The 15,606-nt window shown below is 47.6% G+C and overlaps 1 protein-coding gene across 1 annotated transcript in view; it reads right to left on the bottom strand.

The window, feature by feature from the left end:
• The window catches only part of LOC309543522 (DISP complex protein LRCH3-like), a gene marked incomplete at its 3' end in the record, with an annotated part of 89,215 nt that overhangs the window by 39,276 nt on the left and 34,333 nt on the right, over positions 1-15,606 (bottom strand). Inside the window, exons 2-3 of the mRNA XM_082275996.1 lie at positions 9,149-9,293; positions 2,414-2,540 (exon numbers count right to left, since the gene is read on the bottom strand). Coding sequence (XP_082132122.1) covers positions 2,414-2,540; positions 9,149-9,293 — 272 coding nt within the window. The remainder of the gene's footprint in view (positions 1-2,413; positions 2,541-9,148; positions 9,294-15,606) is intronic.

Here is a 15,606-nt window from a genome sequence, read left to right as displayed (position 1 = left end):
TCCGTGAGACGCCCCAGTCTGTCCTTGACAGTGTTCACGGAGGCCGTGCATTGCTGTACAGCCTGAAGAATGCGACTCAAGGTGGGCTGAGTCCCCGCCAGCATGTCTCCCTCCAGCCCATTACTGAACTCAGACTGCTCAGGCACCTCCACATCCCCTGTGCCCTGCTGAATGTCCCCGAGTACCTGTGCCCCTGCCAAGGGTGCAGTCGTCACATCGCTTGTGCCCGGGAGGTCGCATAGCTTCTTAGCGTACAGCAGGATGTCACCAGCACTGTCCTTTCCCCCAGTGCGCACCATTTTGGGCTTTGTGCCCATGTCCTTCTGCCTTTCAGGGCCGCAGGATGATTGCTGCGGAGTCCCTAAGCCGGCACCATCCTGACCGGCTGAGCCAGGGACAGGGCCATCCTTTTGCTTGCTCCCTCTGGTCATGGCTGCGCCCGATCGGGACATGCAGAGCGGCAACAGAGTCCGTGTGGGTCAAGGGCAATGGGCAGGTCAGGGAGAGCAAAAGGCCAAAGGAGCAGGGACAACAGCTCACCAAAGCCACGTCCGCCAAGGCGTCGCCGCGATCGGCTGCCCGCCGTAGGAAAGGCCGCGGCTTCAGCTGTAAACTAGGCCTCAGCCCGGATCTCCGCGGATCGTGGTCCCCCGTGGAAAATACAGCCAGAAATCTGCAGCAGGGATGAAGGAGAGTCCCCCCTAGGCGAGCTGGAGCCCGATGATGTGGAATAAAGGCAGGATGGCAGCCGATTGTAATCCGGCGGAGCGGAGCTCTCCCCACGGTCCCGGACCCAGGTTATCCGGCACTTATCCGATATCCAGAGGCAGCAACAGACTCAGGGTGCTTCCCTGAGAAGGATCAGTCCACAATTTACGGTCGTCCGGCCGGGGAAGGATGTAATTGCAGGGTTAATATCGGGAGCTCCATGGAGCTAGGTCTGCTCACATGCCCGGTCCGGCCACGCCCCCCCAAGTGGGAACATTTTTATTAAATTATTTTTTTTTTGCTATGCTGAGTTTTTTTCTCTTCCATTGATTTTCTTCTCGCCTGGAATATCCATGGACGGAGGGAGAGGATTGATCGAGAGATTTGCAGATTGTCGCTCCTTGTGCAGAAAAGCTCCTGCCTGCTGGTTTCCGAATTTTACCAGCCGTTCCATCTGGTGAGTGAGTTTAACATAAGTGGTGGCGGGATATTCACTTGATGTGGTAACACTTGATCCCCGGTTCACACATATGCGGCACGGGAACCCTGTGAATCCACTGTACAGTGCCAGCCCCTCCCACCAGCCAAGATCTGTTTGCACTGCATAGAGAAGCACAGAGACCCAGCGATCACATCACTGGGTCTAAAATACGGTATGCAATGAAAAGAGAAGAAATATCATTAGCATGTTAATGAAGGGGGGGGGGGGGCTAGACTTCAGGTGCGAGCTTTGAGGGTGTCATTTTTATCCTTCCTTCACTACATTGCAAGTCGCTGGCCTGCAACAAGCAGGTGGCCAGTGAATTATTAAAACGTCTTACATGCATGCAGTCCAGGTCAGTGATCAGGGCCGGGACGAAGGGGTGGGCAGGAGGGACGGCTGCCCTGGGCGCAATGGTTTATTGCAGGGATGGGGGCGCCCTGACCCTAAGTAAAGGGGGGGGGGTGCAGTTTGGCATCTCTGCTCTGGATGACTTTGTCCCGACACTGTCAGTGATTGATTCCCCCAGGCAGGATCTGAAGGAAGCTACAATGCTGGAACGGAAGAAAGGCAGGAGAAACGGAGCCCCAGGCAGCTAAGTAGAACACAAATAAATTCTCAAAAGAGATGTGGCGGTGGTGAGGCTCTATGGCCCCGGGTATATGCAGAGACTTTGCTGCCTCCCTGGGGTCAGGGGAAACCCAATGGAAAGAACAAAAAGAGGGCGCACTGACCTTGCGCATTACCCAAGTGGGGTTTTATTGATAAAAAAAAGGAAGGAAATCTTCTCAAAACACAAATGCCCTAAAAGTATATCCTGTCCACAATGGACACAGAGCAACCAGGTCATCAGGACAATGTCCAGCATGCCGGGGGGACCCTCCAAATTTCTGACGCGTTTCGAGGGAAGATTCCCCAGAGACTGGCTCTGAGGAAGAGGGAATCTTCCCTCGAAAAGCGTCAGCCATTTGGTGAGTATAATACATCTGATTACAGGGGACTGACATTTGTTTAAGGGCCTCTTTAGGATGGACAGGGTCACCTCTTACACGCAGACATGTATAAGGGGTCTTCTATCCCACACTTCCTCCACACACAGCTCCCCCCTACATCCCATCACATCGCACCCCTTCAAAAGTAATAAGAACAATGGCACACTTTTCACCTTCTCGCTTCTGCCAGCAGGAAAGTTCTTACATCTTACCCAATAAATCTGCTACTCACCAGCTGGCGCAGGTTGGTCATGGCGCCCACCTCCTCTGGAATGGAGTTCAGCTTGTTATTACTGGCGATGAGGACAGTGAGAGGAAGACGACAGAGATAGGGGGGTAGAGAGGTCAGGAGGTTTCGGCTGTGGAAACAAAGGACGGGAAGTTCATGAGAAAAATTACTTCAATGCCCTCCATTGATTGTACATTACCCTCATTAATCTCTATAATAGACTGGGGTCTTGCTCCTCTCTACAGTAGACTGGGGTCTCCGGCTTTCATACCTAGAAGGAACCCCATGTATATTCCCATATGTTCTCATGGTAGATATCTACTCTGGACTAGTGCCTCTGGTTTGAATACCTAGAAAGAAACCCCCTGCATACTCTTCCTAATGTACCTTTCTTTCTTGCTGATCTCTACAGTAGACTGGGGTCTCTGGTGTGCATGCCTTAAAAGGAACCCCCTTTATCTTCCCATATGTTCTCATGGCTGATCTCTACTATGGGCTAGAGCCTCTGGTTTGAATACATAGAAAGAACCCCCTGCATACTCTTCCTAATGTACCTTTTTTTCTTGCTGATCTCTACAGCAGACTGGGGTGTGCACACTACCTGAAGCAGACTGGGGTGTGCACACCTAGAAGGAACCCCCTTTATATCCCTGTATGTCCTCATGGCTGATCGCTACTGTGGACTGGAGTCTCTGGTTTGAATAGCTAGAAGGAACCCTCCACAGATGTACTTTTTTTTTCTTGCTGATCTCTACAGCAGACTGGGGTCCCTGGTGTGCACACCTAGAAGGAACCCCCTTTATATCCCTGTATGTCCTCATGGCTGATAGCTACTGTGGACTGGAGTCTCTGGTTTGAATAGCTAGAAGGAACCCTCCACAGATGTACTTTTTTTTTCTTGCTGATCTCTACAGTAGACTGGGGCTTCTGTCTTGCATACCTAAAAGGAATACCCAACATCCTTCCAAATGTTCTTGCTCCTTAATGATCTTTACAGTAGGATTGTGATCTTTAGTTTGCACACCTAAAAGGAATCACCTGCACCACTCCAGATGTATTTGCTCCTTACTGATCCCTACAGTAGATTGGGTCTCTGGTTTGCATATCTACAAAAACCTCCTGCGTCTCTCCTAAAGTCCTTTATTTAAGGGGGCTGCTACAGTAGACTGGGGTCTCTGGTGTGCATACTTAGAAGGAACCCCCTCTACATTCCCATATATTCTGATATCTACTGTGGACTGGGGCCTCTGGTTTGAATACTTAGAAGGAGACCACTTCACCCCTCCTGATATACTTGTTCCTTGTTGATCTCTACAGTAGGCTGGGGCTCTGGGTTGCATATCTTCAAAAACCTCCAGCATCTTTCCTGAGGTGCTTTGTCAAAATGACTGCTATAGTAGACTGGGGACTCTTGCTTCCATACGTAAAAGGAACCCCGTGCATCCTTCAATGTGTTTTCATTGCCAAGATCTACAGTAGACTGGGTTCTTCGACTTGGATATCTAGAAGAAATCTCCATCCCTCCAGGTGACTTGGTCCTTGCTCATCTTGACTAAGACTAAGGGCTCTGGCTTGCATCCCTAGGAAGAATCCCTTGCATTCTTCCAGACTGGGGTCTCTGGTGTGCATACCAAGGAACATCCTTTATATATTCCCTTATGTTCTCATGGTAGATATCTATGGTGGACTGGGTTCTCTGGTGTGCATACCAAGAAGGAACATCCTTTATATTCCCATATGTTCTCATGGCAGATATCTACGGTGGACTGGGGCCTCTGGTTTAATACCTAGAAAGAAACCACTTTACCCCTCCTGATGTGCTTGCTCCCTGTTGATCTCAACACCGGGGTCTCAAGTTTGCATACCTAGAAGGAATACCCTTTATCACTCTAAATACACTTACTCCTTGCTCATCTCTACAGTAGACTTGGGCTATGGACTTGCATACCTAAAAAGGAATACCTAAGATCCTTCCAAGTGTTTGTGCTCCTTGCTGATCTCTACATTAGACTGGGGTCTCTCGTGTGCATACCTAAAATGAATCACCTGCACCATTCCTGATGCATTTGATCCTTGCTGATCTCTACAGTAGACCGATCCTGGCTGATCTCTACAGTAGACTGATCCTGGCTGATCTCTACAGTAGACCGATCCTGGCTGATCTCTACAGTAGACTGATCCTGGCTGATCTCTACAGTAGACCGATCCTGGCTGATCTCTACAGTAGACTGATCCTGGCTGATCTCTACAGTAGACTGATCCTTGCTGATCTCTACAGTAGACCGATCCTTGCTGATCTCTACAGTAGACCGATCCTGGCTGATCTCTACAGTAGACTGATCCTGGCTGATCTCTACAGTAGACTGATCCTGGCTGATCTCTACAGTAGACTGATCCTGGCTGATCTCTACAGTAGACCGATCCTTGCTGATCTCTACAGTAGACCGATCCTGGCTGATCTCTACAGTAGACCGATCCTTGCTGATCTCTACAGTAGACTGATCCTTGCTGATCTCTACAGTAGACCGATCCTTGCTGATCTCTACAGTAGACCGATCCTGGCTGATCTCTACAGTAGACCGATCCTTGCTGATCTCTACAGTAGACCGATCCTTGCTGATCTCTACAGTAGACCGATCCTGGCTGATCTCTACAGTAGACCGATCCTGGCTGATCTCTACAGTAGACCGATCCTGGCTGATCTCTACAGTAGACCGATCCTTGCTGATCTCTACAGTAGACCGATCCTTGCTGATCTCTACAGTAGACCGATCCTTGCTGATCTCTACAGTAGACCGATCCTTGCTGATCTCTACAGTAGACCGATCCTGGCTGATCTCTACAGTAGACTGATCCTGGCTGATCTCTACAGTAGACTGATCCTTGCTGATCTCTACAGTAGACCGATCCTTGCTGATCTCTACAGTAGACCGATCCTTGCTGATCTCTACAGTAGACTGATCCTTGCTGATTCTCTACAGTATACAGAGGACTCTGGCTTTTATACCTAAAAGAAATCCCCTGCATCCTTCCAGATGTTTTTATTGCTGATCTCCAAGTCAACTGGGTTCTTTCACTAGAATACCTAGAAGGAATCGCCTCCATCCCTCTAGGTGACCTTGCTCCTTTCGACAAAGACTAAGGGCTCTGGCTTGCATACCTAGAAGGAATCCCCTGCATTCCTCCTGATGTACATATTGCTGATCCTTACAGTAAACTGGGTTCTCTGGCTTGTATAACTAGAAGGATACCCCTGCATTCCTCCAGATACTTGCTCATCTCCACAGTAGACTGGGGTCTCTGGTGTGCATACCTAGAAGGAACCCCCTGTATATTTGCACATGTTCTCATGGCTAAGATCTATTGTGGACTGGAGCCTCTGGTTTGAATACCTAGAAGGAAACCACTTCACCCCTCTTGATGCACTTGCTCCTTGCTGATCTCTACAGTGGACTGGGGCTTCTGGAATCACCACCACCACTCCAGATGTATAATCCTTGCTGATCTCTACAGTAGACTGGGGCTTCTACCTAAAAAGGAATCCCCAGCACCACTCCAGATGTATTTGAGCCTTGCTGATCTCTACAGTAGACTGGGGTCTCTGGCTTGCATACTTAGAAGAAACCCCATGCATACCTAGAATGAATCACCTCCAGGTGACCTTGCTCTTTTCTCATCTTGACAAAGACTAAAGGGCTCTGGCTTGCATACCCAGAATGAATCTCCTGCATCCCTCCTGATGTACTTATAGTTGATACTTACAGTAAACTGGGTTCTCTGGCTTGCATAACTAGAAGGAATCCCCTGCATACCCCCAGATTTACTTGCTACCTGCTCTTCTCTACAGTAGACTGGGTTTTTGACTTGCATACCTAGAAGGAATCTCCTCCATCCCTCCAGGTGACCTTACTCCTTGCTGATTTCTACAGTAGACTAAGGGTTCTATACTATATACCTAAACAATGTCAGTTATGCTTAGTTTGATATAAATACGGAGTCTGAAGACACGGGTAGACAGCTGACCATCAGCAGAGCCGGTCACTGAATACCAGCGTTGGGGGACATCAGGGACTTAGAACAAAGATACATAATTAAAGTTGGGAAAAAAAAAAAAAAAAAAAAGGAGACTGATGGCCATCAAGTTCAATCTCAAACAAAACCTTCTACAGCGGCTGCCAAATTCCTTACTGACCCCCAAGGACAGTCGATTTCCTGGACCAGAGGGCTCTGACCCCCTAAAACAGTCAATTTCCTGGACCGGGGGGCTCTAACCCCCAAAGACAGTCAATTTCCTGGACCAGGGGGCTCTGACCCCCAAGAACAGTCAATTTCCTGGACCAGGGGGCTTTGACCCCCTAAAACAGTCAATTTCCTGGACCGGGGGGCTCTAACCCCCAAAGACAGTCAATTTCCTGGACCAGGGGGCTCTGACCCCCAAGAACAGTCAATTTCCTGGACCAGGGGGCTTTGACCCCCAAGGACAGTCAATTTCCTGGACCAGGGGGCTCTGACCCCCAAGAAAAGTCAATTTCCTGGACCAGGGGGCTCTGACTCCCAAGGACAGTCAACTTCCTAGACCAGGGGGCTCTGACCCCCAAGGACAGTCAATTTCCTGGACCAGGGGGCTCTGACCCCCAAGGACAGTCAATTTCCTGGACCGGGGGGCTCTGACCCCCAAGGACAGTCAATTTCCTGGACCAGGGGGCTCTGACCCCCAAGGACAGTCAATTTCCTGGACCGGGGGGCTCTGACCCCCAAGGACAGCCAATTTCCTGGACCAGGGGGCTCTGACCCCCAAGGACAGTCAATTTCCTGGACCAGGGGGCTCTGACCCCCAAGGACAGTCAATTTCCTGGACCAGGGGGCTCTGACCCCCAAGGACAGTCAATTTCCTGGACCAGGGGGCTCTGACCCCCAAGGACAGTCAATTTCCTGGACCAGGGGGCTCTGACCCCCAAGGACAGTCAATTTCCTGGACCAGGGGGCTCTGACCCCCAAGGACAGTCAATTTCCTGGACCAGGGGGGCTCTGACCCCCAAGGACAGTCAATTTCCTGGACCAGGGGGCTCTCAGAGATTACAACTCTGGATGTCGTCAGCTGAGAGAACATTAGTTGCTCCCTTTTAAAATTCCTTTACTGCTTTTTGCCCTTATTAACTTATGTAGTCACCCCAATAATTAATTTGAAAAGATGCATGAAATGTACAGTTACAGAGCCCTGCAGGCTAAGGCCCTCTTTCTGAACCTTTGACTACAGAGGAACTCTTACAATCATTTTCAGGTCTCGGAAAACCCCTGCTAAAAATAATTATATATACAGCTCATAGTACAATGGCATACTCAGTAAGTGGTGGATATAATAAATAAAAATGTGGTGCATTTAACAAGAATATCATCAGTAATAAACAAGAAATGTAATTAAAAAATTAACGACAGCTAGAAAAAAAAAAGAAAAAAAAATTACATTGATGGCCAGTAAAGAAGACCCTTTGGTGGAGAAGGCCCCCAACTACATTGCATTGGCGGTCAGTGGACAAGGCCTTCCTTACATTGGCGGTCAGTGGACAAGGCCTTCCTTACATTGGCGGTCAGTGGACAAGGCCTTCTTTACATTGTTGGTCAGTGGACAAGGCCTTCCTTACAGTGGTAGTCAGTGGACAAGGCCCCCCCCCCCCCCCCCTACATTAGTGGTCAGTGGAAAAGGCCTTCTTTATACTGATAGTCAGTGGACAAGACCTTCCTTTACATTGGTGGTCAGTGGACAAGGCCCACCTACATTGGTGGCAATTGGAGAAGGCCCCCATGGAGAAGGCCCCCATTTCATTAGTGGTCAATGGGAGAAATACCTTTTAAGAAAAGAGATGCAGACAGTGAACTCTCTTTTGGTAGTCCGTGAAAAAGTACCCCCTTACAATGATGGTTCATGTAATGCTTCACTACACTGGTGGTTATTGAGGAAGGCTTCTCTTACATTGGTGGTCACTCGAGAAGGCCCACCTACATTGGTGATCATTTGAGAAGGCCGACCTACATTGGTGATCAGTGGCAGAGGGGTCTTCTTAGACTGTGGCCAGTGATAGTAAGGTTTCTTATACTGAAGGGCAGTGGTAGTAAGGTTTCTTATACTGGTGGGCAGTGGTAGTAAGGTTTCTTATACTGGTGGGCAGTGGTAGTAAGGTTTCTTATACTGGTGGGCAGTGGTAGTAAGGTTTCTTATACTGGTGGGCAGTGGTAGTAAGGTTTCTTATACTGGTGGGCAGTGGTAGTAAGGTTTCTTATACTGGTGGGCAGTGGTAGTAAGGTTTCTTATACTGGTGGGCAGTGGTAGTAAGGTTTCTTATACTGGTGGGCAGTGGTAGTAAGGTTTCTTATACTGGTGGGCAGTGGAATGAATACCCCATTATACTGGTGTTTGGTGGAAAGAATGAGCCCCACACTGGTGATCGGTGTAGTGACCCCTTACATTTATGCTCACTGGGTAAAATGTTAGTTGGTGGTCAGAGGCATTTAAAAACAGACAGAGGCATCATTGGTCCCCAAACTGTTGGCTCTGCCAAGTGAAGATGCTGCTGAAACCATGCAGATACCATCAGACAAAAGATCTCGGCTTAACGCTCAATACACCCCTAAACAATCTTTGGAGGGACCCTAGGATTCAACAGAACCCTGTTGGAGAAAGGCTGGGCTAAGGTATTAGGGGATTATGTGTGGATACAGGAAGCTCTACAGCTCTCTTACCTTATGTTCAGGTAGGTGAGGGCCTGTAGGTTGGAGATGCACGCGGGAAGGGTACGCAGGCAGTTGTGATAGAGGTTCAAGGATTCCAGGGACACCAGCTGACACAGCTCGCCAGGGACTTCAGAGAAACGGTTCTTCGATAAGTCTGAAGAAGAAATCAAATGATACATCAAAACACAAAGACCTCACATCTGCATGCCACACTACAGGGAAAATCCCAGTCAAACATGGCCGCAATGTGAGAGAACCATCCCTGTCTACACAAACTACTCCGCAGCCTACGCTATTGTATCATTTACAGTAGTTTATTTTTTTGTTCACGTGTGTGGAATGCCCCCCCCCCCCCCCCCAACAACATGCTAATTACATTTAGATCAAACCTTTCCGCTTTCATTACATACCTTCTTTTAGAGCTATTGATATCATCACGGGGTCTCGTGGGAGGGGCCAGCAGGGTGCTGTACATAGCTTCCTAAAAACATCACAGCACCCTACCACCGTACTCCTCTCAAAAACCCCAGCCCTGATACAAGCAGTAGGCTGACTATTGGGGGGGGGGGGGGGGGGGGGAGTTCTACAAATATCAAAAACGCCTTGATGGGTTGTGGTCAGTCTGGAGGAGTCCCCTTTTGGGGATGGAGGAAGTCAAATCATTTGGTGGAGGGGGGATTATGGTGTGGAGTAGTTTTTCAGGGGTTGGGCTTGGCCCCTTAGTTTCAGTGAAGGGAACTCTTTCGACGTCAGTGGAGGAACTTGACTGGCCTGCACAATAGAGTCCTGACCTCAACCCGACAGAACTCTATTGGGATGAATTAAAGTGGAGACTGCAAGCCAGGCCTTCTCACCCAACATCAGTGCCTGACCTCACAAATGCGCTTCTGGAAGAATGGTCAAACCATCTGATACACACCCTCCTAAACCTTGTGGACGGCCTTCCCAGAAGAGGTAAATCTGTTATAGCTGCAAAGGGTGGGCCAACTCAATATTGAACCCTACGGACTAAGACTGGGATGCCATTAAAGTTCATGTGTGTGTAAAGGCAGGCGTCCCAATACTTTTGACAATATAGTGTATATGTTTGTGTGTGTTATATACTAAACTTACACATGGTGCCAAGGGAAGGGTGATGTCACAATCCTTCTGGTAATATTCTGGGAATGCTGAGGATCCCAAATCTCACAATAGGGAGCTCCTGCGCTACGCCTTGGGTTCTTCTCATCAGGTTTGGTGTTCCCAGGCTCTTCACATGACTCTTGTGAGGATGACGGAGGAAAGGTAAAATATATTTTTAACTTTTTTCCCCATTGAGTCTTTTTTTTTTTTTTTTTTTTTTTTTTAGAGCTTTAATGTGGGTATTTCAGAAGGGGGGAGGGGAGGCAGTATGTAATAAGGAAACATTGCTAATAATATAGTCAGACTCCTGAAAATTTCACTATATTTTCCTCCTTTAATTAAAGCATGACCTTGTCTTCCCTTCCAGCCTCTCCCTCCTTGAACAATCTGTGCAGTGTAATCCCCAGATCCTCGTGCCATGTCACTTCGCTCATCCCTCGGTGCTGGCAGAGGCAGGGCGTCGCTGTGCCCCAGGGGCCACCACATGACTCATTGGTGATGACTTGGTTGTGGCTCCCTGCCCAGAGCGCAAATAACAAGGCTTATTCAGGGATGCCGGGGAGAGGCCAGATAATGGAGAGGCCGGGGCGGGTTTGTGACCCCCGCTGTACTAATGTTTGGATTTGTCACACGTCAGGGCTTGTGGGTGAGGGAAGACCGAGGAATGGGCACTTTAGTCCTGGAAGACGAACTGGAACATGAGTCCTGTAGAAGGATGGCATGGTGCCACATCTTCATGTGAGAAGAGGACCTGGATAGCATGATGTGGTTTTATCCGACAACTTTCTGGAACAACTAAATTAGATTCAAACTTTCCATCTATTATTTAAAAGGAATGGGAGGAACACAGACACCAAATATAAAGCCATTTATCCAACTGTCCATCCAGAGCCTCTGGTTTATAGACCAGATACATCCTAAACATAGAACCATTTATCCAACAGTCCAACTCGAACCTCTGATATCAAGACCAGATACAGTGCCTTGCGAAAGTAGTCGGCCCCCTTGAACTTTTCGACCTTTTGCCACATTTCAGGCTTCAAACAAAGATATAAAACTGTAATTTTTTTGTAAAGAATCAACAACAAGTGGGACACAATCATGAAGTGGAACGAAATTTATTGGATATTTCAAACTTTGTTAACAAATAAAAAACTGAAAAATTGGGCGTGCAAAATTATTCAGCCCCTTTACTTTCAGTGCAGCAAACTCTCTCCAGAAGTTCAGTGAGGATCTCTGAATGATCCAATGTTGACCTAAATGACTAATGATGATAAATAGAATCCACCTGTGTGTAATCAAGTCTCCGTATAAATGCACCTGCACTGTGATAGTCTCAGAGGTCCGTTTAAAGCGCAGAGAGCATCATGAAGAACAAGGAACACACCAGGCAGGTCCGAGATACTGTTGTGGAGAAGTTTAAAGCCGGATTTGGATACAAAAAGATTTCCCAAGATTTAAACTTCCCAAGGAGCACTGTGCAAGCGATAATATTGAAATGGAAGGAGTATCAGACCACTGCAAATCTACGAAGACCTGGCCGTCCCTCTAAACTTTAAGCTCATACAAGGAGAAGACTGATCAGAGATGCAGCCAAGAGGCCCATGATCACTCTGGATGAACTGCAGAGATCTACAGCTGAGGTGGGAGACTCTGTCCATAGGACAACAATCAGTCGTATACTGCACAAATCTGGCCTTTATGGAAGAGTGGCAAGAAGGAAGCCATTTCTTAAAGATATCCATAAAAAGTGTCGTTTAAAGTTTGCCACAAGCCACCTGGGAGACACCAAACATGTGGAAGAAGGTGCTCTGGTCAGATGAAACCAAAATCGAACTTTTTGGCAACAATGCAAAACGTTATGTTTGGCGTAAAAGCAACACAGCTCATCACCCTGAACACACCATCCCCACTGTCAAACATGGTGGAGGCAGCATCATGGTTTGGGCCTGCTTTTCTTCAGCAGGGACAGGGAAGATGGTTAAAATTGATGGGAAGATGGATGGAGCCAAATACAGGACCATTCTGGAAGAAAACCTGATGGAGTCTGCAAAAGACCTGAGACTGGGACGGAGATTTGTCTTCCAACAAGACAATGATCCAAAACATAAAGCAAAATCTACAATGGAATGGTTCACAAATAAACATATCCAGGTGTTAGAATGGCCAAGTCAAAGTCCAGACCTGAATCCAATCGAGAATCTGTGGAAAGAACTGAAAACTGCTGTTCACAAACGCTCTCCATCCAACCTCACTGAGCTCGAGCTGTTTTGCAAGGAGGAATGGGCAAAAATATCTGTCTCTCGATGTGCAAAACTGATAGAGACATACCCCAAGCGACTTACAGCTGTAATCGCAGCAAAAGGTGGCGCTACAAAGTATTAACTTAAGGGGGCTGAATAATTTTGCACGCCAAATTTTTCAGTTTTTTATTTGTTAACAAAGTTTGAAATATCCAATAAATTTCGTTCCACTTCATGATTGTGTCCCACTTGTTGTTGATTCTTCACAAAAAATGACAGTTTTATATCTTTATGTTTGAAGCCTGAAATGTGGCAAAAGGTCGCAAAGTTCAAGGGGGCCGAATACTTTCGCAAGGCACTGTACATCCTAAATCTAGAACCATTTATCCAACTGTCCATCCAGAGTCTCTGGTTTATAGACTAGATACATCCTAAATATAGAGCCATTTATCCAAAAGTATCTGGTCTATAAACCAGAGGCTCTGGATGGACAGTTGAATAAATGCCTCCAGAATCTATATCAGTGGAAGTGATATATAAAGCACAGATGGCGATGTTCCCACTAGTAAGAAGGGTGCAGGGATGGTAAAGATTATATTCGCTCCCATCCCCCTACACGTGCCTTTCATTACAGCATGTTATGGGTAAGATTACACAACAAAGCCTCCGGCATCCAAGCACACAACACAGCTGATCCCTGAACACCCTTCACCTCCATTTCACCATCCCAGACCATTCCATCCCAGGAAAATTTGACATCCACAGTCATCGGATAATATACAAAATATACACTGCTGAGAAAGACCCGGGATGGAAAGACCTCGTCCTTTGAGACTCAGATTTCCTGTTCAGAAATAAATGAGGAAGTTCAGTGGCTTTATGAGCAACATTTCTGTGTAATTAGAAAAAAACTTTACTGAAATACTCTGCACTGCTGGAGGACTCTGCTCCTTCCCCTATAACTAGGGATAGCCTTGCGGTTCGCGGCGAACTTTGCTAGTTCGCAGTCCGCCGGTTTTGCGAACACATGGCGTTGTTCGCGGCGGCCATATTAGTTAACATTGGGGAGAACTTTGACCCATGACACAGCCATCAGGCGGAACAGGACAGCCAATTGAAACCTTTCAGCACATGGACATACCCCCTACCTTGTAAATAGACCTGACCTGGCGGCCATTTCACATTCCGCTTTTTGTCAGTGTAGGGAGAGGTTAGCTGTGTGCACCAGGGACAGATTGTCAGTGACACAAATAGCTCTGTTAAGATCAACAAAAGTCCTTGTAAGGACTGGTATTGGGTATAGGTGTACTATTCTTTGGTGTGCAATGCACTATATAGGGGTGTAATACACTATATAGAAAGTATATTATAGTGGATTTGTATTGTGCACTGTTCAGCATTGTGACTGGTGTGGTGAGCGTTTCTGCAGCAATACTACAACTACAAAGAGTGACAAAAGCACTTTTAAAAAAGTATTATAACTGGTGTGATAGATCAGTGGCCCCCCAATACCACATATTAAAGTGGGGTGTTATCTGAGTATACTTTTATAAGTGTATTTGTGTTCTGCAAAAATATTGCCTCTTTTGCTGCGTTAACTCTGCTACACACAGTGCCAAACTCACTAGCCAATTTTTTGTACAAGTGGTGTGATAGACCAGTGGCTCCCCAATACCACATATTGAAACGGCGTGTTATATACCTTGTTCCACATATACTGCACTTCTCTAGAGACTTTTGTTACAGGGTAATTTAAAAAATGACAGGCATAGGAAGAGGCAGGCCCTTACGCATGGGTGCTAGGGGTAGGGCAGGAACAGTAGGCCGTAGCCAAAGTGTGAAGTTTTAGAAGGTGCGTTTGATTACGTCAAAGGACGCACCAGACTTGGTTGAGTGGCTCACTCAGCCTTCCTCTTCCGAACCCTCCTCATCCTCTCTATTTGCACCGCCAAAGACACCACCACCACCACCACATACCCTTCGCTTGAGTCACTGGAATTATTTTCCGATCCATCACAAGACATTTGCGATGGGCAGCCATTCTTGGCATCGGATCAGGAAGAGGAGGTAGCAACAGCCGCCACTCGGCAGTCTGACGACAGTACCCAGATCAGCCCAAGGAGGTTGGTCCCCGCTGTTGCTGCCTACTCCGAGATCTCTAATGTTAGTGGTGGGGAGGGTGACATCGATGACATGTCTATGGATGTCACGTGGATGCACACAAGAGAGGAAGAGGAGGGGAGTTCAGAGGGAGAGACGGACCAGCAGATAGGGAGGAGAAGCAGGTGGAAGTTTGCATTGCACAGGAGAGACAAAGCAGACTGCTAATGTATCAGGAGCGAGCCATCAACCATGTACAGTCACATCTGGCGCTCCCAGGACGCCGGCACATGGCTTCGCAGTGTGGGCTTTTTTTTTATGTGTCCGCTGCTGACAATAGTGTTGCCATCTGCAGCCTTTCCAGTCAACGCATAAGTCGCAGTAAGCCCAACACTCACCTAGGAACAATCGCCTTAAGAAGGCACCTGGACTCCCATCACCGAGCCCAGTGGGAGCAATGCCATCAGAACCCACAAAGCCACACTTCAGGCTCTCACCGTCCAGCCTCTTCTCCTTCTCTTCTCAATTGTCCTCCATTCCACCTTCCATCATGCCGTCCTCACGTTGTTCTGGAAAAAGGCAGGCTTGCGTGGCCCAAATGTTGGGAGCATAAAAAAAATGATGACGCCGCATAACCCTCTTGCCCAACGATTGACTGCTGGCTTGTCGGAAGCGATAGCCTGCCAACTACTGCCATATCCACTGGTGGACTCGGAGGCCTTTCAGGAAATTTGTGGCCATTGGAACACCACAATGGAAGGTCCCAGGCAGGAAATATTTCTTGCAGAAGGGCATTCCAGAGCTGTATGGCCATGTTCAGCGGCAAGTGAATGTATCTCTGGCACACACTGTCGGTGCCAAGATACATCTGACCACATACACATGGTCTAGCAAACACGGGCAGAGAAGGTACAGTGGGTACGGAAAGTATTCAGACCCCCTTAAATTTTTCACTCTTTGTTATATTGCAGCCATTTGCTAAAATCATTTAAGTTCATTCTT

Source organism: Pelophylax lessonae (genome assembly GCF_965119305.1).
Source record: "Pelophylax lessonae genome assembly, contig: HAP1_SCAFFOLD_159, whole genome shotgun sequence".
NCBI lineage: Eukaryota > Metazoa > Chordata > Amphibia > Anura > Ranidae > Pelophylax > Pelophylax lessonae.
Note: the sequence above shows the minus strand (reverse complement) of the source record. Positions and strands in the feature narration are given on the sequence as shown.